The sequence below is a fragment of the Macrobrachium nipponense genome, chromosome 21 (genome assembly GCF_015104395.2).
Source record: "Macrobrachium nipponense isolate FS-2020 chromosome 21, ASM1510439v2, whole genome shotgun sequence".
Lineage (NCBI taxonomy): Eukaryota > Metazoa > Arthropoda > Malacostraca > Decapoda > Palaemonidae > Macrobrachium > Macrobrachium nipponense.
This window is the reverse complement of record NC_087212.1, coordinates 4261380-4288672: the sequence shown is the minus strand read 5'-3', so window position 1 is coordinate 4288672 and position 27293 is coordinate 4261380. Positions and strand designations below refer to the sequence as shown.

Below are 27293 nucleotides of genomic sequence, written 5' to 3'. Positions count from 1 at the left end.
TCTGTAGATGCTGTCACAAAATTATACTCACACAATTCTGTTGTTGTTGAGATGTAAAGTTTTAAGCCTCCTCAAAAGGGGGAAACCATCAAGCTTTCTTATGTCATTGTCGCTTAGGTCAAAAGAATCGAATTGGTCAAGTGTGGCTCCCAAGTTTTCAATAACGGGAATCTTGTATCCTGAAAAAAAGCAGTAATATTATGGCATATAATCAATAGACTCAAAAAGTAATTTAACAAGGCTAAGCTCAACAAAATGATATTGTTAGTATACAATAAAGTTTTGTACATACTTACCTGGCAGATATATACTTAGCTTACGTCTCTGATGTCACGACAGAATTCAAAACTCGCGGCACATGCAACAGGTAGGTCAGGTGATCTACCTTACCCGCCACTGGGTGGCGGGTGTATGAACCAAACCCACTTTCTAGTCAGATTGTCTCTTCCACCTGTCTCCTGAGGGGAGGCTGGGCGGGCCATCAATCGTATATATCTGCCAGGTAAGTATGTACAAAACTTTATTGTATACTAACAATATCATTTTTGTACATGAACTTTCCTGTCAGATATATACTTAGCTGATTGACACCATTGGTGGAGGGTAAGAGACAACTCAAGTACATAGAAAGGGGAAACAACACATGTTGTAGGATATATAACAAAATGATATTGTTATGTTACAATAAAGTTTCATACATACTTACCTGGCAGATATATACATAGCTAAGACTCCGTCGTCCCCGACAGAAATTCAAATTTCGCGCCACTCGCTACAGGTAGGTCAGGTGATCTACCGGCCTGCCCTGGGTGGCAGGACTAGGAACCATCCCCGTTTTCTATCATATTTTCTCTCTTCCACCTGTCTCCTGCGGGAGGCTGGGTGGGCCTTTAATTGTATATATCTGCCAGGTAAGTATGTATGAAACTTTATTGTAACATAATATCATTTTCATACAATCAACTTACCTGTCAGATATATACATAGCTGATTGGCACCCTTCGGTGGAGGGTAAGAGACGCTACTATATGGAATAGACAGGTAAACAACATATGTTGTAGGTATAAATAAAACCTTGGTTTCCTACCTGATAGGTGGTAGAGACTTGGTGGGTGTTTGCCCAGTAGTCTGCATCACCTCAAGAAACTTTAGCGAGATATGTGATCTATGGCCAAGAGTTCTTGTGGGTCTGCCGATGGGGTCTTACCCACTTACTCAGCAGAGCCTAAAAGGACTTTGTCAATGGGTGCTGATCCACTTATATGACAATACACCTTATGAAGGAGCACACAACCAATCCCGACCACCTGATCCTAACCATGTGTTAGAACTAAGGATTGTTACGAGTTATCCCCGAACTCGTCACAACAACCGTAACTCAAAAACCACTACGCACACATACATAATTTTTCAAAAAAAAATTATACTCAACTAATTGGATATGACGAGAATTCTCTTATGAACAACATAGACGGCCGCCCGTGCGAGCCTGAATCCTCCATTGTTCGAAGAGATTCCCGACCATATCCAAACAGAAGAACAGTATATACATTTTAAGGATTGGTGTCGGCTCCCGTACCCAGAATCGTATCTGCCGATACGATAGGACCTAGAGAAAAGCACTTCTCATACGTCACACACGCACGTCTTTCAAGTAATGAGATGCAAATACTGAGTTGCATCTCCAATATGTCGTATCTATAATGTTTTTAAGCGACATATTCTTATAAAACGAGAGAGACGTCGCAACCGCTCTTACTTCATGAGCTTTTACCCTCAGTAGTTGTAATTGTTCGTCAGGACAGAACCTTATGAGCGTCCGTAATGACGTTTCTTACAAAGAACGCTAGAGCATTCTTGGACATCAGTCTTGGTGGGGTCTTTTACCGCGCACCAAAGACCTTGTCTAGAGCCTCCCAACTGACGCTTCCTCTGAAGATAGAACTTCAGAGCTCTAACAGGGCATAGAGACCTCTCTGCTTCTCTGCCTACGAGACTAGACATTCCTTTGACTTCGAATGACCTAGGCCAGGGATTCGTGGGATTCTCGTTTTTCGCTAAAAACAGGGTCTTAAACGAGCAAATAGCCGAGTCTCCCTTGAATCCTACTTTATCCTGCAGAGCTTGTAACTCACTAATTCTTTTTGCCGTCGCTAACGATAAAAGAAATAGGCATTTTCTAGTTATGTCTCTAAATGATGCCAGATGCGGAGGCTCGAATCTATCCGAAGACAGATATTTGAGGACTACGTCCAAGTTCCAGTTCGGAGGTACTGGTTCCTTAGACTTTGAAGTCTCAAAAGATCTTATGAGATCGTGGAGATCTTTGTTATTTGCCAGATCTAAACCTCTGTTCCTGAATACAGCCGAGAGCATACTTCTGTATCCCTTTATTGTGGATACGGCTAGATGAGATTTTACTCTCAGGAATAGCAAGAAATCAGCAATTTCCGCTATAGGTAGAGGAGGAGGACAACTTCTTGGCTCTACACCACCTTCTAAAGACCTCCCACATTCGACTGGTATACTTTCGTAGTGGAGGTTCTGCGAGCTCTCGCGATCGCGCTTGCCACTTCGCGAGAAAAGCCTCTCGCTCTGACAAGTCTTTCGATAGTCGAAAGGCAGTCAGAGCGAGAGCGGGGAGGTTTTGATGGTACCTCTTGAAGTGTGGTTGTTTGAGAAGATCCGTCCTTTCTGGTAGGGATCTTGGAAAGTCTACGATCCACTCTACCACCTCCGTGAACCATTCCTGGCCGGCCAAAAGGGGGCTATTAAAAGTCATCCTCGTCTCTTTTGACGCCACAAACTTTTTCATTACTAACCCCAGGATTTTGAATGGGGGAAAAGCGTAAACGTCCACTCGAGACCAGTTTAGCAGGAAGGCGTCTACCATAATTGCTCTTGGGTCTTCCACGACCGAGCAAAACACTGGGAGCCTTTTTGAAATGTATGTTGCGAAGAGATTCCACATGAGGAGTCCCCACAGAGACCAGAGATCGAGACACACTTCCTCGTGCAGAGTCCATTCTGTATGAAGGACCTGGTTCCTCCTGCTGAGCCTGTCCGCCCTCACATTCCTTACTCCCTGTACGAACCTTGTCAGCAGGGAGATGTTCCTGTGAGACGTCCAAGTAATAGGTCCCTCGTGAGTTCGTAAAGGAACGAGGAGTGTGTCCCTCCCTGTTTCCGAATGTAGGCAAGTGCGGTGGTGTTGTCCACGTTTACTTGCACTACCTTGTCTCTCACCCGAGGTTCTAGGCTCTTCAAGGCCAGGTGTACGGCGAAGAGCTCTTTGCAGTTTATGTGCCAGGACACCTGTGCTGGTTCCCAGGTGCCTGACACTTCCTCTGAGCCTAATGTCGCTCCCCAACCCGTCTCCGACGCGTCGGAGAACAACACTAGGTCTGGGTTCTGTGTTCTTAGAGAGATCCCTTTGTTCTCTTCCAGAGGTAGCAACCACCACTGTAGGTGTGCCTTTATCTCCACTGGAATGGGAAAAACGTCCGACAGTTGTCCGTTTTTCCAGCTCCAAGACTTCTTGAGGAAGAATTGAAGTGGACGGATATGAAGTCTTCCGAGAGGGAAGAATTGTTCCAGCGAGGAAAGCGTCCCCAGAAGGCTCAACCATTACCCTCGCTGACGTTTGTTGCTTCTCTAAGAAGAGAGAGATTATCCTCAACCTTTTGCGGTTCTCTCTTGCGAAGGAAAACAAAAACTCGAAAGAAAACCCCGAGAATCCATCCGAATCCCCAGATAGACTAGGTCTTGTCTGGGGGTCCCTGAGACTTCTCGAGGTTCACAAGCAATCCCAACGCCTTGGTCAAATCCAGAGTTAACTTTAGGTCCTCCAAACACTGTCTCTCCGATCTGGCCCTGATGAGCCAGTCGTCTAGGTACATAGAGACATTCACTCCTTTGAGATGAAGAAATCTCGCCACATTCCTCATCAGGCTTGTGAAGACCTGAGGAGCTGTGGACAGGCCGAAACACAAGGCTCTGAACTGAAAGATCCTTCCCCCCGTCATGAAACGGAGGTACTTCTTCGATGAAGGGTGGATCGGGACGTGAAAGTAGGCGTCCTGGAGATCTAGAGACACCATCCAATCTCCTTGTCGTAATGACGCTAGGACTGAAGCAGAAGTCTCCATGGAGAACTTCTCCTTCTGAACAAATTTGTTCAGAGAGCTGACGTCTAGTACTGGTCTCCAGCCTCCCGAGGCTTTCGCCACTATAAAAAGGCGATTGTAAAACCCCGGGAGTTTTGATCCAGTACTAGTTCTATTGCACTCTTGTCCCACATTTGTTCCACCATCGATCGAAGAGTATCCCTCAGCACAGGGTCCTTGTACTTGGCTGATAGTTCCCTTGGTATTGACGTTAGGGGCGGAGTATTCAGGAAAGGGATACGATATCCCTTCCTTATGATATTCAGTGAAGACGCGTCTGCGTCTATCAGTGTCCAGGCCTCCACGAATCCCAGGAGCCTGGCACCTACTGGTGCTTGGAGGAGAAATGTTTCATTTTCCCTTTTTAAAGAAAGGGACGAAAGGCGGACCTACCCTCTCTTCTCTGGAGCCTTCCTTCTTGCGGGAGGTCTGGAGATCGGACCACCTCGAAAGGGCTGCATAGAAATGCTAGGTTCTTTCTTGTCAGAAACTAAAGCAGGTTTCTTCTTCCTAGCTGACTGCGTCAGAAGATCCTGCGTCGCCTTCTCAGTTAAAGAGTGAGCCACGTCCTTCACTAACTGAGGGGGAACAATAGTCAGACAGAGGTGCATACAGTAGAGCTGCCCTCTGAGCATGCAGAACTGCCTTTGTTAAGAAGGCGCCATACACCGTCCTTTTCTTCAAAAGACCTGCTCCAAATAATGAAGAGACTTCCAAAGATCCATCCTGTACTGCTTTGTCGATGCAAGACAAAATGCATAACAGGGCTTCAGGTTCGATTCCCTGTGAATCGTGAGCTTTCTTGGACATCACCCCAAGGGACCAATCTAAGAAGTTGAAGACTTCCAATACATGGAAAAGTCCCTTGAGGAGATGATCCAGTTCTGAAATACTCCATGTAATACGAGCAGAATTAAGACTTGGACGCCTTGAAGCGTCAACTAACGTCGAAAAGTCTGCCTCCGTTGTAGAAGGGAGAGCGATACCCATATCCTCCCCCGTCTTGTACCATATGCCTCTTTTCCCAGCTAACCTTGCTGGAGGCATGCAAAATACTGTCCTGACTAAGTCTTTCTTCGACTTCATCCAGGAGTCTAAGGAGTGTAAAGCCCGCTTCATCGAGATGGTGGGCTTCATCTTCAGAAAAGACGAAGGCTTCTTCGCCTTCGCACTCGAAAAGAGCGAGCGCGGAGAAGGAGGAGCAGCCGGAGTCAACTCGTCTCCGTATTCCTCCAGAAGCAGGGTAGTCAACACCTTATAGTTGGACAAGCCCTCTCTTCCATGATCGTCATCATCCGAGTTTTGCTCCAACTCGTGATAATTCTGAGTTTCCGTTCTCCTCTCAGAACTTTCCTCTTCTGGAGGAGACAAACTCCTGATCGGAGAGGGGCTAAGGGAATGAAAGTCTTTCCTTTTTCCCGTTTTGAACGACTTGGAAGGCGTCACAACCTGCGGCTCTCGTTGCGCTTTAGAAGACGTCTTGTATGACGCTTCCCGCTCTCCGAGCGTCATATATTGACGTCTCTTGTTGACGTCTTGATGACGCTTCGCGTCTGGAAGACGCTTCGCTCTCTAAGGGCTTCCTACTCGGCGTCACAATCTTGGACGGAGCGTCACGTCTAAGATCCGCTTGAAATGACGCTTCACTTCTAAAAGACGTCTTTCGATTCTCTTGTCTTACAACACTCTCGTCAGCCCCCGTTCTTCGAGCAGGGTGCGAAGAGACGAGACTTCTTAATTGGAAGCGTCACGTCCTTCCGACGGGGCGCTAAAACTCCCACAAAGAGATGACAGTTGTTCCTGAACCGCCATAATTATTCTTTCTTGACGCTTCTCCTACGTCTAGTGCATGACGCCTCTCGTCATCACTCGGGAAGAAGCATGATGGGGTACTTCCTCATAAGCGTCAGGTGACGCTGACACCACCTTCGCCTTCTAATAGCGAACGGGGCGTCATCCGGAGAAGCGCTCTTGGGGCTAGAATCATGTCTTGCTTCATATGACGCTTCAAGCGGTCTCGATAAGTTCGACTCCTTCCACCCTCGTTTAGGTGAGGGAGAGGGAGAGGACGAGAAACACTCGCGAAGGACGCTTTTTCTATAGCGCCCTTGAGCTGGCTGCCATGAAGCAGAGCTAGCTGAAGGGACGTCTGACGTTGTGGGGATTCCCCACGACCTCCTTAACCTTGGCTCGACTTTCCTTCTCCTCTGGGCATGGGAGCTTGGAAGAGGTCTAGGCCTGGGAGCGCCGCAGGATGGAAAATCCAGAGCAAACGCCCCCTTCCACAACACTGATAGGACTCACTTCACTAAAATGTTCACTATCACTAGCCTTACCTTTCGAGTCCGCCATCTTGGACTTCATGTCTCTATAGTCGCTTTCAGATTGGCGATTTCCGATGCCGAATCCGAAAAAGACACCTCTGAGAATGAGATCTATAGGGAGAATCTACAGTAGTAGGGTTAGAATTATCCGTGAAAGGCTCAATAGGCCTTGAACTCACACCTTTCAGTCGTCTAACTCTATCCCTCTCTAACTTCTTCAAATAAGAAGTCAAAGTCTTCCACTCTTCTGCATTCAAACCCTCGCATTCCTTACAAGTGTTAATAGCAGAACACTGAACCCCCCTACATTTACGGCATACAGTGTGAGGATCAACCGAAGCTTTCGGTATCCTCACCCTGCAGCCTACATTCACACACATTCTCACACTCACATTAGAATCAGACATACTGAGAAAAATCCAAAAGAGTTATTCCAAAACAGTCCACAGTAGCGAATGCCAAAACACGATCCAAATACGTCACCAAAAAGCCGAACGTTGATCAAATGTTGAAAAATGAATCTAAGTCAGGAGGTAATAACAACATGTTGATACCACCGGCGACAGAGAAAATATGATAGAAAACGGGGATGGTTCCTAGTCCTGCCACCCAGGGCAGGCCGGTAGATCACCTGACCTACCTGTAGCGAGTGGCGCGAAATTTGAATTTCTGTCGGGGACGACGGAGTCTTAGCTATGTATATATCTGACAGGTAAGTTGATTGTATGAAAACCTAGGTTCTTACCTGTTTTAGGCAGAAGACTTCATAGTTACTGTCTATTAGTCTGCGTTGCCTGAAGAGCTACAGCGAGGGCGTGACCTACAGCTGAAAAGACTCTTTGGGTCTACCAATGGGATCTGTTATCCGCTTACTTGGTAGAATCCAGTTAGGATCTTGTCAAAGGGGATCTGCCCACTTATATGACAGAACCTGTCCACTACCAATGCAAGGAGCTCAAACACCATCCCGATCACCTAACCACACTACTAAATGTTAGGACTCTGAACTGAAAGAGATGCCTACCTGCATCCTCTTTCATACAACCATAAAAACACAAAACCAAAAAAGGGGGGAAAAAATAAAAAGGATATGCTTCAGCTCCCTGCCCCAGCACTGAATCCGCTGATATGTATGGGCCTAACGCGAAGCACTTATCATACGTAATCTTCACGTCTCTAAGGTAGTGGTTGGCGAAGACCGAGTCGCACCTCCAAAAAGTCGCTTTCATGAGGTTCTGAAGCGACATATTCTTCTTGAAAGCCAGGGACGTGGCGATGGCCCTCACTTCATGAGCCTTGACTTTCAGGAGCTTATAATGGTCTATATCGCATGCCACATGAGCTTCCTTTATTAGGCTTCTAATAAAGAATGCCACAGCATTTTTTGACAAAGGCCTACTGGGATCTCTTACAGAACACCAGAGGTTGCCCATATTGCCCTTAAGTTTTTCCTTCCTATGGAGATAAAACTTCAGGCTTCTGATAGGGCAAAGAGTCCTCTCTGTTTCAACTCCCACAAGGGTGGATAAGCCTTTCACCTCAAAACTCCTGGGCCAAGGAGTGGAGGGGTTTTCGTTCTTGGCTAGGAAAGAAGGAAGGAAGGAACAAACTACGGATTCTCCTTTGAATCCTACACTTCCTTCTAAGGCTTGCAACTCGCTCACTCTTTTAGTAGAAGCCAAAGCCATGAGAAACAGGGACTTCATTGTCAGGTCTCTAAATGAAGCTGACTGAGGTGGTTCAAATCTTGAAGACCTCAGGAAAAGCAAGACTACATCGAGATTCCAGCTTGGAGCTAAATTAGAAACCTTCTTAGATGTCTCAAAAGATCTTATTAGATCATGGAGATCTTTATTTTCCGAGATGATCATGCCCCTGTGTCTGAACACTGAGGCTAGCATGCTTCTATAGCCTTTTATGGTTGAGACAGCCAAGCCGCATTTTTCTCTCAGGAAAAAGAGGAAGTCTGCTATTTGGGTTACAGAGGTACTGGAGGAGGAAAGCTTCTGGTTCCTGCACCAACGGCGAAACACATCCCACTTCGACTGGTAGACTCTGATGGTAGACGGTCTTCTTGCAGTGGCAATAGCCTTTGCAGTCTTTGCCGAAAAACCCTTTGCTCTGACGAGACTCTTGACAGTCTGAATCCAGTCAGACTGAGAGCGGGGAGGTTCTTGTGATACCTGTCGAAGTGGGGCTGTTTGAGCAAATCTATCCTTAGTGGTAGAGATCTTGGAATGTCTACCAACCATTCCAGTACCTCTGTGAACCAGTCTTGGGCGGGCCAGAACGACGCTATCAATATCATCCTTAGCGTCTCTCCCAGTATCTTGAAGGGAGGGAACGCATAAAGATCTAGATGCTTCCAGTCCATAAGAAACGCATCTATCGCTACTGCCCTCGGGTCTGAGATTGGGGAGCAGTAGAGGTCTATCCTCGCGTTCTTGGAGGTTGCGAATAGATCCATGTGAGGTCTGCCCCACATCTTCCACAGCTCCTGGCACACGTCTGAGTGAAGAGTCCACTCTGAGGGCAGAACCTGATTCTTCCTGCTCAGAAGGTCGGCTCTGACGTTCCTTTCTCCCTGAACGAATCTGGTGAGGAGTCTTATCCTCCTTTCCTCCGACCACAGCAGAAGTTCCTTTGCTGTTTCGTACAGGGAGAAAGAGTGTGTCCCGCCTTGCTTCCTGATGTATGCCAGGGCTGTAGTGTTGTCCGAATTGATCTGAACTGCTGCATCCTGGACATGGGACTCGAATGCTTTTAAGGTTAGCCATACCGCCATCAACTCCTTTTTGTTGATGTGCCAGGACACCTGTTCCCCCTCCCAGGTGCCTGACACTTCCCTTGATCCAAGAGTCGCTCCCCAACCTGTGTCCGACGCGTCGTAAAACAACACTAGGTTGGGGTTCGGCATGTGTAGGGAAAGACCTTCCCTGAAGCGAAGAGGGTTTGCCCACCAGAGAAGGTCCTTCTTTATCTCCTTCGAGATTTTGAAGGGGAACTCTAGATTTTGAGAGAGGCGGTTCCAGTTCTGGTTCAAAAAGAACTGGAGCGGCCTCAGGTGCAACCTTCCCAGAGAAACGAATTGCTCCAGCGAGGAGAGTCCCCAACAGACTCATCCACTCCCTCGCTGTGCATACATCTTTCTCTAGAAAGGCTGTGACCTTCTCGGAACCTCGAGCTATCCTTTCTGGAGAAGGATACGCCCGAAAATCCCGAGAAACCATCCGAATCCCCAGATAAATCCGTTCTTGGCTGGGGATCAACTGAGATTTCTCGGTGTTCACTAGCAGTCCCAGAGAACTTGCTAGGGTTAAAGTCTTGTGTAGGTCCTCCAGACATTCTTCTTTCGACTTTGCTCTGATTAGCCAGTCGTCCAGATAGAGGGAAACCCTCACTCCCTCCAAATGTAGCCATTCTGCTATGTTTTTCATGAGCCCCGTAAACACTTGGGGGGCTGTTGATAGGCCGAAGCACAAGGCCCTGAACTGGAAAATCTTGCCTTTCCACATGAACCTTAGAAATTTCCTTGAAGAAGGATGGATGGGCACGTGGAAGTAAGCGTCCTGAAGATCTAGGGACATCATCCAGTCCCCAGGGCGAAGAGCCGCTAACACTGAAGACGTCGTCTCCATGGCGAACTTTCTCTTCTTCACAAAGACGTTCAGGGCGCTTACATCCAGAACCGGTCTCCATCCTCCTGAGGTTTTGGGAACTAGGAAGAGTCGGTTGTAAAAACCCGCAGAACGAGGCTCTTTCACTAGCTCTATAGCTTCCTTCTCCAGCATTAGCTCTACTGCTAGAGCAAGGGCTTGGTTCAAGAGAGGGTCCTTGTACTTGGCCACCAACTCCCTTGGGGTTGTAGTCAAGGGTGGTCTTGATATGAAGGGAATGAGGAACCCCTTTCTGACGATCGAGAGGGACCAGTTGTCCGCCCCTTTCTGGGCCCAGACGTCTGAGAATCTCAGAAGTCTGGCACCTACTGTAGTCTGGAGGACTTGGGTGCTATTTCCTCGATCTAATAGATCGAGAAAAGGTCATACCTCTCTTGAGAGGTCTAGTTCCTCTAGAGGAGGAGGATCGGGAGGGAGGACCCCCTTGAAAGGGTTCCTGCCTTGAGGTTCTCTCCTTCTTTGGTTTCGTCTGGAAGGAAGTTCGAGGCATCCTAGCTGAATGCGCAAGCATATCTTGCGTGGCCTTCGCAGAGAGGGCACTCGCGATGTCCTGAATGATCTTTTTAGGGAAAAGCTGAGGGGAGAGCTGTGAGTATAAAAGAGAGGCTCTCTGAGCGTGAGAAACTGCTTTAGTCAGAAAAGAGCAGTAAACAGCCCTCTTCTTAATGACTCCTGCTCCGAAGAGAGAAGCCACCTCGCAGGAACCGTCTCTCACAGCCTTGTCCATACAAGAGAGGACACAATGGAGATCATCAGGCGAAAGGGCCTCCTGGGATTGAGTCTTCTTCGCTAAAACTCCCAGGGACCAATCCAAGAAGTTAAATACTTCTAGGACTCGGAGCATTCCCTTCAGCAGGTGGTCGAGCTCACTCATTCCCCACGTCGTCTTAGCTGAAAGCAAAGCTGAGCGACGAGAGGAGTCCACCAATGAAGAGAAGTCCGAGTCCGCGGCGGAGGGAAGAACCAAGCCCAGAGGTTCTCCCGACTCGAACCAAAAGCCCATCTTCCCTGTAAGTTTGGAAGGCGGGAAAGAGAAAACAGTCTTTCCTTTCTCTTCTTTGGAGACAAGCCAATCCCCAAATCCTCTAAGGGCCTTCTTCATTGAGATGGTGGGAGGCATCTTTACGTATGAAGAAGTCTTCGTTGCTCTAGAAGTTGAAAACAACGAAAGCGGTGAAGGAGGAGCAACAGGAGTAAGGTCGTCTCCAAACTCTTGAAGCAGGAGGTCTGTAAGCCTCTTGTAGGAAGAGACCAAAGAGTCCTTAGCCATCTCTTCATCTGTTGCCTCTTGATCCTCTTCCACAGAAGAACCACGAACCTCCTTGGAAGGGAAGGCCAACTTCTCCGAAGAAGAGCGCTTACTAGTAGAGCCGCGCTTATCGTGCTCGAAGTCCTTGCCCAATGGGGAACGCCCGCAAGGAGTAGAGCGCCTGCTAGGCTCTTGTCGCCTGCCAGGCTCTTGGCGTCTGCCACGAGGAGAGAGGCTCTCAGGTGAAGAGCGCCTACTATTAGAGTAGCGCCTACCAGGATCCAGGTGTCTGTCCAGGGGAGAGCGGCTTCCTGGAGAAGAGCGTCTGCTCAGGGATGGGCGCCTACTAGGCTCTTGGCGCTTACTGGGATCTAGGCTCCCACTAGGCTCTTGGCGCCTACATGGCTCCTGGCACCTGCCAGGCTCTCGGTGCCTGCTAGACGGAGAGAGGTTCTCTAGCGAAGAGCGCCTGCCAGGAGATAAGCGCCTACCAGGCTCAAAGCCCCTGTCCAGAGGAGAGCGGCTGCCTGGAGAAGAGCGCCTGCTAGGAGAGCGGCGCCTACCAGGTTCCTGGTGTCTACCAGTGTCCTGGCGCCTGCCAGGCTCTATACGCTTGCCAGGAGGAGAGTGGAAGCCTGGCGAAGAGCGCCTGTTAGCGGAGAAGAGCCTGTCCTGTTCCAGGTGTCTGACTCTGGAAGAGCGGCAATCAGGAGAAGAGCGCCTGCCAGGAGAGAGCCGTTCTCCAGGCTCTTGGCGCCTGCTCAGGGAGTAGCTCCTAACAGGCTCAAGAACAACCGAAGAGCGCCTTAGACTTTTTCACTGGGAGAGAGACGTCCTTCCTGCAGTGAGAACTCCCTGCCAAGGAGTCAGCCAGAGCCGAAATCTGCTCCTGCAAACCGGCTAAGATACGAGCAAGAGATCTCTCGAAAGCCTCTACTGGGGACAAGGCTCGAGGGCGACAAGGAGAGGAGGGCTCCTACGATCTCCTGGGTCTCTTAACTTCTACCTCAGGTCCTTCTGAGAAGCGTTCAGGGCTGGAGGGAAGGGCGCAAGGCGCCTTCCAGGCTCTCTTGAGAGGGCGCGAGGCTTCCGAGGCGCTCCATCCGCGCTTAGGAGAGGGCGAAGACGAAGAAGAGAAGCACTGGCGTAAGACTTCTTTCTTGGCCTATTCCAATGCAGCCTGGGAACGAACTTCAGGATCTGCCGAGGGGACGCCTGACCGGTGGGGGTTCTCCCTAACCTTCCTGCGGCTGTTGACTTTCCTCCTCCACTGGGTCTGGGAGTCTGGAAGAGGTCTAGGCCTGGAAGCATTAGTGAGCCGGTCAGACGCACCCTCCACTGCACTGGGGGCACTACACAAATCACTGGCACTATCACTCTTACCTTCTAATGAGCGAATTTTGCTCTCCATGCTACGAATCATGGCCCTCATGGCGGCCACCTCTGAAGACGTATCCTCAGGCTCGATGCAGGGAGCAGGGGCTGAAACAAGAGAAGGTTCTAACTCTACAACAGGGTTCTCTACATCAAGTTCGCTAATGCAAGATCTACTGGAGCTTCTTGAAGAAGCCTTCCGAACCCTATCTTTCTCCAGCTTCCTCAAGTAGGAAGAAAGAGACTTCCATTCATCCTCATTCAACCCTTCACACTCCTTACACGGGTTAATGAAAGAACATTCATTTCCTCTACATCCCCTACATACATTGTGAGGATCTACCGAAGCTTCGGTAGCCTCACCTTACATTCACCCACAGAGCACACTCTAAACATGGCTGATTTCTCAACCTCAGAATCAGCCATCACAAGAAAAATCCAGAGAAAAATCAACAAACAGTCCACAATCGCGTATGCCAAGCCAAAAAGATAGGGTACTTCACCAAAAAGTCAGTCCAAAAGAATCCAGGCAACGAGAAACGAATCAAACTATCGTGAGGACCTAACAACAGGTGTTGTCAGGACCGGCGACAGAGAAAATCTGACTAGAAAGTGGGATTGGTTCATACACCCGCCACCCAGCTGCGGGTAAGGTAGATCACCTGACCTACCTGTCGCGTGTGCCGCGAGTTTTGAATTCTGTTGTGACGTCAGAGACGTAAGCTAAGTATATATCTGACAGGAAAGTTCATGTACAAAATAATAAGATTGCCTATTTATTAGTATATAGTTGACCCCCACCTATTTGCAGTTCTGGATTCGCAAGCTCACCTATTCGCAGATTTTTCTATGGAACACATATACCCATCATTTGCGGAAAATTTGCCTTTGCATTATTTTTCATAGAGATATTCACTAATTACTGTATTTTCATATTTTTGTAAACTAAATGCATTTTTTGTGATAAAACTAAAATACTCCGGTATAAGCATTTTTTTGTTGTTGTTTGAACCATCAAAATTGGCATTTACAAGTGATTTTCGCAGGATTTTTAGTATTTGCAGATTTTACCTATTCGTGAGGGTTGTGGTACATATCCCTGCTAATACCATAATACCAATGATCGATGTAATTAACTAGGCATGGTAATACAATATCCGTATTAACTAAACAATGTCTATCTACTCAGTACTAGTTATCAGGTCTACTATGTCTATCTAGTTAGTACTAGTTATGAGGTCTAATGCTTACTAAAAAGTTTTAAAAATATGACATTTTTCAATCAATTTGTATTTTTCAGAGCTAACAAACCTTGTCTTAACAATAGGATATTTTTCCAAGTGCAGCTGGTAACTGGTTACTACAATCAAAGATTGTAAGCAAGGAATCAGTGAGATCTGGCAATGCCTGCGCATACGAGGTGAAAGTTGGTCAGTGACCGCACAATAACCCTATGATGCTCAGTCTTTTCCTAACCGCCTTGGAAAGTAGACACTTACGCTTTGCTCTCCTTCCAAGCCGGTTGTTTTTCACTGCCTGTGTTCTGTTCTTTCAGTGTGTTGTGTGTGTTTGTTATTGGGTTATGGCTTCCTCCGAGTCTCCACATCCTTGCCAGCGTATGTGCCCGGGCATTCGAGGGTTGCCATGCTCAAGATTTTTGGCTTCTATGGCTACAGATCCGCATACACTTGCAGTAGGTGCAGAGCTAATTTTTGTACGGTGTCGAATCCTTGCCCGGAATGTCATGCCTGGCCTAAGGCTCAGTTGAAGTAATTATTAATAAAGTAAATATCTTTCTCTTAAACCTGCAAATCTTTGAGCCTCTCAATTATTACTTTACTTTATTTCAGGCCTGAACTTAACAAGAAAAAAAAGGGGGCAGGATAAAAAAGCAGTTCCAAAGGAGACATACTACGTAGTAAATAAAAGCATTTATATCTTACTTTCCTTTTGGGTTCTCAACTAAAGAAAATTCAGAGGTTGTAAATAGCACTTCTAATGTATACAGTTGAAGCATTTCACCATTTGGGTAATAACATTCAATAACATTCCTAACCTTCAAATGGTATTCCTACAAATTTTTAAAATTTAATCCAGTTATTTTTGCATACTCAATGATATAACGGAAATATATACAGTGCTTTGGGTGCATTAAAAACTATGTAAACTGCATTCTTATTGCATTTTCATAAAAAAAACCCTTCAAATATTGATTAATTTGCATTCTTGGTGTCATATTTCTTCTGCCACATCAGCGTTGTAGGTGCTGTAACCCTGGAAATAATTTCTGATGAATATACTTGAAAAGTGCCTTAACCACGGAACGTCGTAAGCCAAACCCGTTGTAACTCGGGGACTGCCTGTACTCATATATGTGACTCATTTCTTTATACAATGCCACCTAATATAACAGAGGGGGACCTCAGGGGTAAGCCCAACCAGTAATTAACAAATACCTAACATAAGGCATAACAGGGTGTGTGTATGAGTTTCCTAACCCCTCTGGACCTCCTAGCTAACCAAACTTAGGGCACAGCAAATAAAAATAATAAATAGGGTGGTGACCTACCTAAACTAGGGTACTGGGAGCCTTACCTAGCTGGGGGTGCTGGGGGGCCTTTGCTCCCTGGAATCCCACTTAACCTAACTTACTCCAAGTCCTCACCTGACCAACCACTAAACAATCCAGGTTACCGGGTCCTTACTTACCTAGTGCATGATGATACTTTGAAAGTTTTCAATAAACCTTTACCTTAATTACATTCAGAATCTGCATAAGTATCATGGACAGGTTAGAATATAATATTGTAGGGTAAAATACCAAATGGCTGGCCTCTGCCATAGCGTGACCACCTTCCTGGGAGAAAAAACTGGGAGCGGCTACAGTTTCGTGGGCCAATCTTACCTCCGACCAATTTTCTTGTCCAAACCTACCACTAGATGGAGGTAAGTTCAGACAAGAAAATTGGCGGAAGAACTCACAACCAAAATGGCGAAACCAAAACAACAACAAACAATGTAGCGGCAAAAGCTTAATAGAAACGATAAAGGGGGACCCTCTTGGGAAACATGATATTGTTATGATACAATAAAGTTTTATACATACTTACCTGGCAGATATATAGTACATAGCTATTACTCTGTCGTCCCCGACAGAAATTTGAATTTCGCGGCACACGCGGCAGGTAGGTCAGGTGATCTACCCCCCGCCGCTGGGTGGCGGGAATAGGAACCATACCCGTTTTCTAATTCATATTTTTTCTTCCAGCTGTCTCCTGAGGGGAGGCTGGGTGGGCCATTTAATTGTATATATCTGCCAGGTAAGTATGTATAAAACTTTATTGTATCATAACAATATCACCTTTTTATACATTCAAACTTACCTGTCAGAGATATACATAGCTGATTCACACCATTGGTGGAGGGTCAAAGACAGCTATTACTGAATAGACAGGTAAACAACATACGTTGTAGGTAATAAATAAATAAAACCTTGGTTCCTATGTGTTAGGACGAAGGGTCGACTTCCTAGTATTTCTAGTTAGTCTGCTTCGTCTCAAGAGCCTCAGCGAGGATGTGACCTAAGGCTAAGAGTTCTTGTAGATCTGTCAATGGGGTCTTATCCACTTACTTGACAGAATCTAGAGGTCATTTGTCAATGGGGTCTTATCCACTTACATGACAATACACCAATGCCTATTGGCATAATTTAAGGAGCACAACACCGATCCCGATCACCTGATTTCCTATCTACGAGGGTTTGTGCTTAATTTGAAAAAGCTATCCCCAAACTCATTTCAAATAACCCCAGAAAATAATACACTTATGTTAAAAAAAATTTTTTTTTTTAATTCACTAGTTAAGGATCAGTGTCAGCTCCCTATCCCAGCAACGCATCCGTGGACACGTATAACAAAGAGAGAAGGATCTCTCATAGGCCCACTTGATCTCCTTCATGCAAAGAGAAGTCAACACAGAGTTGCATCTCCCGTTATTACAGCTAATATGTCTCTCACGACATATTGTTATGGAAAGAACAAGAACTGTTAAAAGCTCGCACTTCAAGCGCTTTAAATTCTTAGCTGTTTGAAGGAATCATCAAGTTACTCAAGAAGTGCTTTAGAGATTCCACTGTTCCAAAGAAGACCAGGGCTTTCTTTGAAATAGATCTCTTCTGGATGAAGCCCAGAGCCTGGCTTGCGCCTGGCTGGAGCTTCGCGCCTGCCTGGCGCCTGGCGCCTCGCCCCTGGCTGGCGCCTGGCGCCTCACTCGCGCCTGGCTGGCGCTTCGCTTGCCTGGCGCCTCGCGCCTGGCTGGCTCTCGCGCCTGGCTGGCTCCTCGCGCCTGGCTGACTTCTCCCCACTTGCTGGAGATTCGAGCTTGTTAAGAGTCTCGATGAAAACTGGCGATGTCCACCTCGGACAACTTTAGTTTGCCCGATTTATTCGCCTCTAGCGCATCTGCGCCAGATTGGAGGCCTACTCCTTCTCCTCATCAGACAATGACAGTGTTTATTTGGACTGTCTTGCTCTGGCGTCTTTACGCCTGTTTGGCATTTGGCGCCTGATTGACGCTACATTGTCCGAAAGTCTGAACATCCACAATCGTTATCAGGAGAATGGAAAAGGGTGGAAGAAATTCTTTCACTTTGAGCTTATGGCCTCTGCAACAAGGGGAGGTAATTTTAGTCAGCTACATCCAGTAGACGATAGGAAATCTAATAGTCCGAGAGACCAGTCTTCCTCCGAGGAGGATCATACTTGATACTTCCGTTGCTAACGAGCACTCTTCCTACATGTTGATGAGTTCTCTCGTTGCAAAATCTTCCCTATCCTTGCACGAAGGCAGGGAAAGAGCCTGGAAGTCTAAGGAGACTCTGAGCTGAAATTGGGAGGATTCCTGATTTCTAGCTCTTTAAAATATGACAATTTGTCCAAAATTGCATTTTTCCTAACTATACAAACCTGAGGTCCTTTTACAATAGGAAGATACTAGCTTTCGAACAAGGGGTTCGGTAGTTAACTGCTTGTCCGACAGGCGCGCGCGCGCGACTGGGAGGTAAACAATCACTTTTGCTTTGGCCCAAGCAAAAACTGCAGAGTGAGGGGTGGCATGAGGTGGGGCTATGTGTAAAAGGACTCAGGTTTGTATAGTTAGGAAAAATGCAATTTTGGACAAATTGTCATTGTTCCGACACGGCATACAACCTTCGGTCCTTTTACAATAGGAAGACTCACTTCCTTGGTGGGTGAATCTGAGTCTTTTGTGAACAGACTGGTGTTCGCCCTACCTTGGAAGCCTCCCTGGTCGTAAGAGCGAGGGAGGGATCCAAGCCTCTGTCCGATTGATCGGGGTGTGCACCGCAGGATCATGGTCAGACCTCTGGACCGAGTACTAAGAAGAGGGGCATGCGCATCTCTTAGTACCAGCAATGCAAGAACTTGTTCCTGTACAGGAGCAAATATAAAGTCATGGGTTTGACTCTTGTAGGCATCCACTTCCCCCCCTTGTAGAAGGAAGTGGTGGATATTCTGCTCCTATCCCTAGTGAAAGGGATAGGATGGGGCTCTGTCATATAGCTCACCTGCATCTCGTCCTCATCCAGCGTAGTGACGACCATGGCCCTCTGCCCACAGGTAGAGGGGAAGGAAAAAGATGGGAAGAGAGAGCCAGTCACTCACTCACTACACAGCATCCCACCACACAGTCACACCAGGACTCGATGCTGTTCAGCCTGCGAGGTCTGGTTAGCTACACAACTTGTTGAGCAGCCACCACGGGTCCCAAGGAAAAGGTATCCAAGACCTGTGGGCAATATCCCGAAGGTAGAAGGACGTAAAGGTATCTGGTTAGACCAGACCCCTGCCTTCAGGAGGACCTGCGCCACGGAGAAGTTCTTGCGAAACGCCAACGAGGGGGCCAATAAACTACTTCTGACTTCGTGAGCTCTCGGACGGACGTACGGATGTCGTCACTACCATCCCAGCCTCATACGCCCTCCTGATGACCTCACGCAGCCAGAATGAAGAGTGTCTGGATACTTCTTTCCTTGGTGACCCCGGTGCTAACGAAGAGGCGTCGAACACTCAGGCCTGGAGGTGTCGAGTTCTCTTCAGATAGCGCCGTAGCGCCCTCACAGGACAAAGCAGCATCTCATCCGCATCATTATCGGTGAGTCCAATAGGGAGGGAATCGTGAATGACTCGAACCTGTCATCATGACTGACGGTTTCGAGTCTTCGCAACGAAGTTCGGGACGAAATCGAGCGTCACGGATCCCCATCCCCTGGAGTGTCGTACATCATAGGAAAGACATGAAGTTCCCCTACTCTCTTCGCCGATGCCAGGGCCAGCAAGAAGAGGGTCTTGAGGGTCAGATCCCTGTCTGAGACTCTCGGAGTGGCTCGAACGGTGTTCGAGTCAGACTCCTAAGGACGAGAGTCACGTCCCACGCAGGGGGCCTGAGTTCCCTGGGTGGGCAAGACCTCTCGAAGCTCCTCATCAGCAAGAGATCTCGAACGAGTTCGAGATGTCAACCCCCTCAGTTTCAGGACGAGCGCCAAGGCGGCTCTGTATCCTTTAACTGTGGGGACTGAAAGGAGCTTCTCTCTCGGCGAAGAAACACGAGGAAATCCGCTACCTGCTGAAGAGTGGCTCTGAGAGGAGAAGGATAGACCCCCGTCTACGACACCAACCACAGAAGACGGCCCACTTCCCCTGGTTACACAGCTGCAGAGGACTGACGGACGGGGTTTCCAGCCATCTCTGTTGCTGCGCTACGAGAACAAAAGCCTCTCGTTTCGCAAGAGATGGTGGATAACAGCCAGCCGTGAAGACGTAGGGACTGGACTGCTCGGTGGTACCGCTCGACGTGTGGCTTGGGCGAGAAGGTTGTGCCAAGGGGGAATCTCTCTCGGTTTCTCTGCGAGAAGAGCCAGCAGGTCCGGATACCAAATGGCCTGTGGCCATTTGGGAGCCACCAGGATCATCCTGAGATTCGGGGTGACCAGCGCTCGACTGATCACCTTGCGAATCAGGCTAACGAACGGGGAAAGGCATGGCGAAGAGGTTGTCCCACGGGTGTTGAAGAGCGTCCTCTGCAGCTGCCCATGGGTCCGGCACGGCCGAGCCGAAGAACACCTGGAGCTTCCTGTTGTGCCGGGTGGCGAACAGATCCACGACTGGTCGCCCCCACAGGTCGAAGAGCCTTTCCGCCACGTCCTGGTGTAGAGACCATTCGGTCCCTATCACCTGATCCCGACGGCTGAGCGTGTCTGCTACTACATTCCTCTTCCCTGGAATGTAGCGTGCCGACAGCTCTATTGGAGTGTGCCTGAGCCCACTCGTGCACCTGCCGAGTCAACTGGTACAACGGGAGAGACACTAGGCCCCCCTGTTTTGTTGACGTAAGCCACCACCGTGGTGTTGTCGCACATCAACACCACTGAGTGTCCCATCAAGCGGTCCTGAAACTCTTGGAGGAGCGAGGAACGCTGCCTTGAGTTCCAGTACATTGATGTGAAGGTGCTTGTCGTTCTCGTCCCACACTCCTGAAGTCAGCAACTCCTCCAGGTGTGCGCCCCATCCCTCGGTCGATGCGTCTGAGAACAGCTGCATGTCCGGGGGGGAGTGCGCAGAGGCACTCCTCTTAAGAGGTTCCTGTCGTCGAGCCACCAGGCTAGGTCCTGCCTCACCTCCTGTGTCAGTGACACTGGAAAGCTTGGGGATCCGTCGCCTGTGAACCAACTCTCCTTTAGTCTCCATTGAAGAGAACCGCAGGTGAAGACGCCCGTGAGGGACTAACTCTCGAGTGACGACAAGGTGTCCGATCCACGACTTGCCATCGCTGAGCTACCTGTTCCTGCCGAGACAGGAACTGGTTGGCTGCCTCTCTGAATCTGCTGATCCCGCGAGTCTGCGGGGAAGACTCGCCCCTGCTACCGTGTCGATCAGCATACCCAGGTACGTCATCCTCTGCTTGGGCTCGAGATCGGACTTCTCGAAGTTCACAACGATCCCCAGATCGCGACAGAACTCGAGCAGGTCGATCCCTGTCCTGTAGCAACTGCGAGCGGGAGAGCTCGCCAGGACTAACAATCGTCGAGATACCTCATCAGACGTATCCCGTGCGAATGGGCCCAAGCAGACACCAGAGTGAACACTCGCGTGAACACCTGTGGGGCGGTTGAGAGACCGAAGCACAGTGCCCTGAACTGGTAACACCGTCCCGTCGAGGATGAAGCGGAGGTACTTTCTGGAGGACTGATGAATGGGTATTTGGAAATACGCATCCTTCAGTCCACCCTGAAAGCATGAAATCGTTCTCCCTGATGGAGTCGAGGCACTGAGCGTGCCGTCTCCATTGTGAACCGGGTCTGGCGAACAAACCGGTTCAGGGGAGAGAGATCTATCACCGGGCGCCAGCCTCCCGTAGACTTTCCACCAGGAAGAGTCGACTGTAAAAGCCCGGTGACTGATCCGTGACGATCTCTACAGCTCTCTTGCTCAGCATGGTCTTGATCTCCTGTCTGAGTGCTACGTCCTTCGGTGACCCGGGGACGTACGACTGCTGTTGGACCGGGTTGGAGGTGAGGGGTGGCCGAGATTCGAAGGGTAATAGATATCCCTCCCGAAGGACATCTACAATCCAGGTCTCGGCGCCGTAGCGCTGCCAAGTTGCCCAATGGCTGGCCAGGCACCCCCCCACTTCCGGCAGCAGGTGAGGGGAACGCCGTCCCTAGCGTTTCCCCCCTTTCTTCGACTTCTTCCCAGAGCCCTCCACGGGATGAGGAGGGCTGGAGGAGGGCTGGTTACGGCCCCCCTTGCCAGAAGTCGAAGAAGACAGAGTCATTCCTCGGGGCTTCGACGCAGCAACCGTCTTAGCAGCCGAAAGGAAGAACGCTAGCCGATGCTCTTAGACTTGGCCGCAGTCCGAGGGCTGCCCAGAAGCCTTCGAGACTGCCTGGTGAACCAGACGGTCACTGTCCTCAGTGCGCCGTCTGTCCACCGCAGCGTCCACCATCTCTCCTGGGAAGAGAGACGTGGAACTCCGTAAAGGTCCGTTTCGAAGTCCCCAATGCCGCTTCACGCCCGGCCGCCCTGGAAACCCGAGTAAGGACAGCGTCCCTTCGTCGGAGAACCAGGTTGGCCCACAGGTTCACCGTCTGGTGGGCAAGGAAAGAGATGGCTCTTCCCCCAGACTGGCAAAGTCTCCTGAAGGCCGAGTCATCTTCGGGAGAAATTCCCCAGAGTTGGCTGCGACCTTAGATACTGTGAGGGACCACAGATCTAGCCAGGAGACGCTGGAAAGCTGCCATGGCGGTAGATTCCAGGCCTAGTGCCTCTTGCTGCGAGAACCACAGGTTCTCGGACAGGAGCTGTTTGCAGAGACACACCCGGAGTCAGCCTCGCTAACTCCGGGTTTCACCTGTTTGGGCGGCATCGGGATCTTCAGATGGCACGTAAAACCGCCGCTGTCGTAGCAGAGGAGGTGGAAGTAGCTTGCTAGACCTGCCAGCTTCAGTGAACCGTCCTGTCCAGAGACAAGCGATTCAAACTTGGTGGCCAGCACTGAGTCCAGCCAGCTCTGACCGCGGCAAACCCACCGTCGTCTGGGTTCCCTCTTCGGGCCCCAGAACGACTCGAGCCGGGACGTGGGCTCGGATGGTGGGAGCGGCGATCCTTTCCCCGAGGTCGTTGTGCTGACGAATCAGCGCAATAACCTCGGCAAAGTTCCTCTGGATCTCAGAGTGACTGCATCCTGTGGAGTCGGACCGTCCAGTCCCTCAAACAGGAGCACCTCCCGAGACCCTCCTTCCCTCAAGGAGAGGAGCAGCGACAGCCCCCTCTCGGTCTCCTCCAACCACCTGTGCGTAAGACCTGGCTGGTCCGAGAACCGAGCCTGGTACGTTACGACGACGTGGCGGGATCCTGAAGGGCGCACCCTTCACGATCACTCCTCAATACCTCGCCCCTCCCGGTGTAACCCGAGGAGTTGAAGGTATGGGAGGGAGGCAGACCTGACGCTCTCTCCTCGCTCACTGGCAGAACCAGCGGGCTTGGAGGACTGCAGGCGATCGTCAACCCGCGGTGGCGATCGAGCTGCAGACCTAGTCGAGCCGTCTCGTGTGGAGAAACGGCTGGACCGAGAACAGCGGCCCCGGTCTCGTGTGTCAGAGGAGCTGGTGCGGTTACCGTACCCGATCGCTCTCTGTGAGAAGCGACGGTCCAGGCGACCGGCGAGCTCCACTGTCACGGTGAGACCGGCGTGCGTGTCCTCACGGTGCGTCAGTTCGCTGGTACCAGCCGTGGCTGGTGCCGGCGACGGGGGGACCTCTTCCCAGCCTCAGCCCGTGGCCGGTCATGGACCGTCACGTCCGCCCGGGTAGCCAGCTGCTCGCCGCGAGAGCGAGACTGGTCTGGGTGAGAGTCGCGTGAGCGGCTGTCACCAGTCTTCCGCTCCGTGCCGTGAACCTGACGCTGAGCGGACTCAGAGGTCTGGTTCCTGGCTGCACGGTCGCTGGTAGGCGACCGTACACTCGGTACCATCTCGCGAACGAGCGGCCGAGCTGGATCCTGCTGCTGTGGCCGAACCACTGACAGCAGGTGAGGAAGTGCCGGTGTTAGCCGGCACCCCTCTGGTCCCCGTAGTCTTCTTCCTTGCGGAGAAGAGACGGGTCCTGCTCCCGAGGAGCAGGGCGACCAGCGGAAGAACCCCCCGTCTCACCAGAGCGAGACGGGCCCTTAGAAGCTCCCGAAGGAGACTTCTTGGGGAGGGGGGGGGGGAGGCGACCTTCCTTCTTCTTAGGCGGGGGAGCCTTAGAAGAAGAAGGGGAAGAGGCGGCAGGACGAACGACGACGAAGAAGACGATGAAAGACGACGACGACACTTCCTCTCTTCTTCTTCTTCTTCGTCAACCTCCTCAGGACCGACGTCAGGTCTGTCATCCAGGACGGAGCCGGGGCTGCTGTTGCCGAAGCAACAGGGCCCGGACGTACCTGTCCGAACAGACCAGCATCGGGAGCAGCGGCGCCAGGAACGGGAACAACATCAGCAGGTGCGAGCATCACAGGAACGGCAGCAGACACGGCAGGATCAGGAACAGGAACCGCAGCGGTGGTCACGGCAGGTACGGCAGATACAGCTGGTCGAACCAACGGCACAGACGTCATCGGTACCGGTGGGAGGTCCAGGGGCGAGCTCTTCGGGCACATGAAGTCCGGTCGCGGCAGCACGGCAAACCCAGGTGGCGGCATCACACTCCCCCGAGTTACGGCGACTGGCCCCTGCACCGATGTTGTGGGTGTCACAGAGACCGCGCTGCTGGGTGTACCAGTGAGGAGGTGACGCGTAGCCAGGTGTTGTCAGGGTCGTGGTGGTGGTTGTGACCGTAGCATGCGTAACCGCCACGGAGCCAGCGAGATGATAGAGCAGCCCCTGGACACTCGGCACGCCCTGCAGTCCAACGATGCCCACACCTCCGTCCGAGGTCATCCTTCACGGCAACCGCACCTGAGGAGGCAAAAGTCGGGTGATTTAGGAGGGGATCCTCTACCCGCTCGCGCGAAGACGAGCGGATAGAGGACCCAGAGTACAACTCTACGTCGGTGGGGTATCTAGCGCCCTCCTCCACACTCGACACATCGGGAGAGGAGAAGGACCTAGACACCGCCCCCGAAGGGGAAGGCGCGAGACGTGGAAGTTGAGCGACGGGCGGCAGGAAAGAAGACGAAGTGTCCGTCACCAAAGGAGTCGCGGGAGAGCTTTCCGACGACTCCTTTGCAGGCCTTCGCTTCTTCCTGCCCTCATACAATGTCCACTGCGCCTCCGACCAGTCAATACAAACATCACAGGGCTCGGCCCGGGTGCATTCGCGCCCCCGGCACCGAGCACACAAAACATGAGGGTCAATCTCGGGGAATGATTCTGAACTTCCCCGCAATTTGCGCCCGTTCGGTACCCGGGCAAAGTCTCCTTGGGGTAGCGAGGCGGGGAGATTCCATCATAAATCAATTGCAGCGTAATTAATATGATAAGAGAGAATAACTGTACTTACAAGCTCTTTCATACACAATTACAAACAAACTAGAAAGCAAACGACGAGCAGCGGGCAGAGAGCGAACACACACGTCCATCCACTGTGAGGCCGAAAGCAAAAGTGATTTGTTTTACCTCCCAGTCGCGCTGCGCGCGCCTGTCGGACAAGCAGTTAACTACCGAACCCCTTGTTCGAAAGATTACGACCATATCCAGCTGCCGCTAGTATCTTCCTATTGTAAAAGGACCGAAGGTTTGTATGCCGTGTCGGAACAAATATCTCTTCGAACCTTCTGGAAGTAGTTTTGAGCCCTCGTCGTATTCCAAAGACTATGTCAGCAAACGTTTAAACCTTATCTTCTTTTGTAGATGACAAACGTAAATACATTGCCTGGACAACGAATCCTTTATCTGAAAGCGTTGATCCAGGAATAAAAGGTTTTTAGTTCTTTTGCCAAACATACCATGCTGGCAGGAAACCCATTGCCGATCTTTCTAGAATTTGATTCCAGATTCCAAGCCCAAAATTTCACTCGTCCTTTTGGTCGTTTAGTACCAAGAGAAACATTGATGAGGAGCAGTTCCATCTTGTCAGAACACGGAATCTGAGGCCCAAATAGGATCCCATTGTAATTATAAGATCTCCTAGTCTTGTCGTATAGAGGTATTGTATAAGATCCCGAAGATCTTAATGCTCTGCTATCTCCAATTCCCTTTATAGAGACAGAGTATAGCCTTTTACTGCGTTCTTTGATAGCAGATATATACAAAGGTGATTCTTCCTCTGAAAGGGAAGAAAAACCGCTATGTGGTTCACAGAGGTATCGGAAGAGAGGGACAGTTTACCTCATTCCCTCTAGCACGATCTGCAGAAATTATATATCTTATCCATGACTACTGTCATTTACCTTGAAACATCCTCTCCTTCATGTCCACTTCTGGTCAGTCTGCACGCAGACAGACTCAGAGTGGAGAGGTTGTTAAGGTCCATTTAAAATAGATGCTGAAAGAATATTCAGACTGTCTTGGAAAAAGACTCCAAACCTGCTGTGAGAAGATGTGACTTTGTGAATCCAACCTCTCTAAGTCTAAATGAGGCATAACGTATTATCCTCTCTTTCTTTGACGCCCATTGTCTTACATTTCTGTAAAGTGTTTATATTCTAGGGGAAAAAAGACTAAATTTTATTCCCCTTTCTATAAAATAAAGATGGCGTATATTGCTACCTCTCTCTTATATTCTTTCTTCCCATCCTCGTGCCTGGGCAATGAGAGAATGGAAAAATCTATCATCATTATTCTGCAAAACAACAAATTATTATTATCCTATTCTCCTAATAAATGATCCAGGATCGAGGAGAATCATTCAAGATTCCTATCCTAGGACATCAGGCCGTAATGTACAGTTCAAATACTTGAAAGAGCCTCTCACCCAATACTGAGAGCTCCTACGAGTCTTTTCCATTACCAAAACATTACAAGGTCTCCCTTGTTATATGTTTACATAGGAGAGGATAATATAACATCCTGTTAATAACAATGAAAGAGGAGAAAGAGGAGCTGCATGGTTCAAGGGACTAGCCGAAACGTGCAATAAAAAAGGGGTTTGGCAAGGTCTTTGTTATGTTAAACCTGCACACCGTTAACCTTATGAGTCCGATATTTTTCTATCCCTAGTCTCATAAGGATGAGGAAAGCGAGAGACCTCTAAAGATATCGGGTTTTTCTCTTCACCATGTAAAGGTCTATAAAGCAGAAGAACCACTTATCCTACAGTACTACGTTTCGCCTGTCGATATCTAGAATAATTGTCAGTAGAGGGTTGATCTGGCAAAGAAAGTTTCTCCCAAAACAACTCCTCTTGCCAGGAAAGAAGTCGCTCACGCGACCACTATATTACCTGACATGAGAAGTCTGTTCTTGTTAGAGACTTCCGCAATTTCAGTTAATCCTGACAAGGGCAACGGCCGCCTGTGCGACAACTTGTGTCCCTGTCAGGAAAAAAAACTGATCTTGTGTCAGTTCTCAAAGAGGAAATTCTTGGAAAGACTATCTCTAAATACTGAGAAATTGGAGATCCTGATGTCTTGCGCCTGGTTGGCGCCTCGCGTCTGGCTGGCGCCTCGCTCCTGGGAGGCGTCACGCTTCTGGCTGGCGCCTCGCGCCTGGCTGGTGCTCCGCGCCTGGTTGGCGCTTCGCGCCTGGCTGGCGCCTATCGCCTGGTTAAAGACTGGCTGGAGCTTTTATGGCCCATTACTAGCAACCGTGGTCAGGAAATCTCGATATCAAAATAAGAAGAGGTGCTGTAAGAATCCTATAATTCTACAGTACTTCCATATGTAGTTGGATGTTTCTTCTCAATTTTCCTCTAATTCGACTCATATCGGAAGGGGAATTATTCTTTCCTCGGTTAATTCTTCCGTATTTCCCCCCCCCCCCTTCCCCCCCCCCCCCCTTTTTTCCTGAA

The 27293-nt window shown here is 49.6% G+C and overlaps 1 protein-coding gene across 1 annotated transcript in view; it reads right to left on the bottom strand.

The window, feature by feature from the left end:
* LOC135197725 (U2 small nuclear ribonucleoprotein A'-like) overlaps nt 1-27293 on the bottom strand; it is a 48931-nt gene that overhangs the window by 9212 nt on the left and 12426 nt on the right. The window contains exon 2 of the mRNA XM_064224771.1: nt 32-179. Coding sequence (XP_064080841.1) covers nt 32-179 — 148 coding nt within the window. The remainder of the gene's footprint in view (nt 1-31; nt 180-27293) is intronic.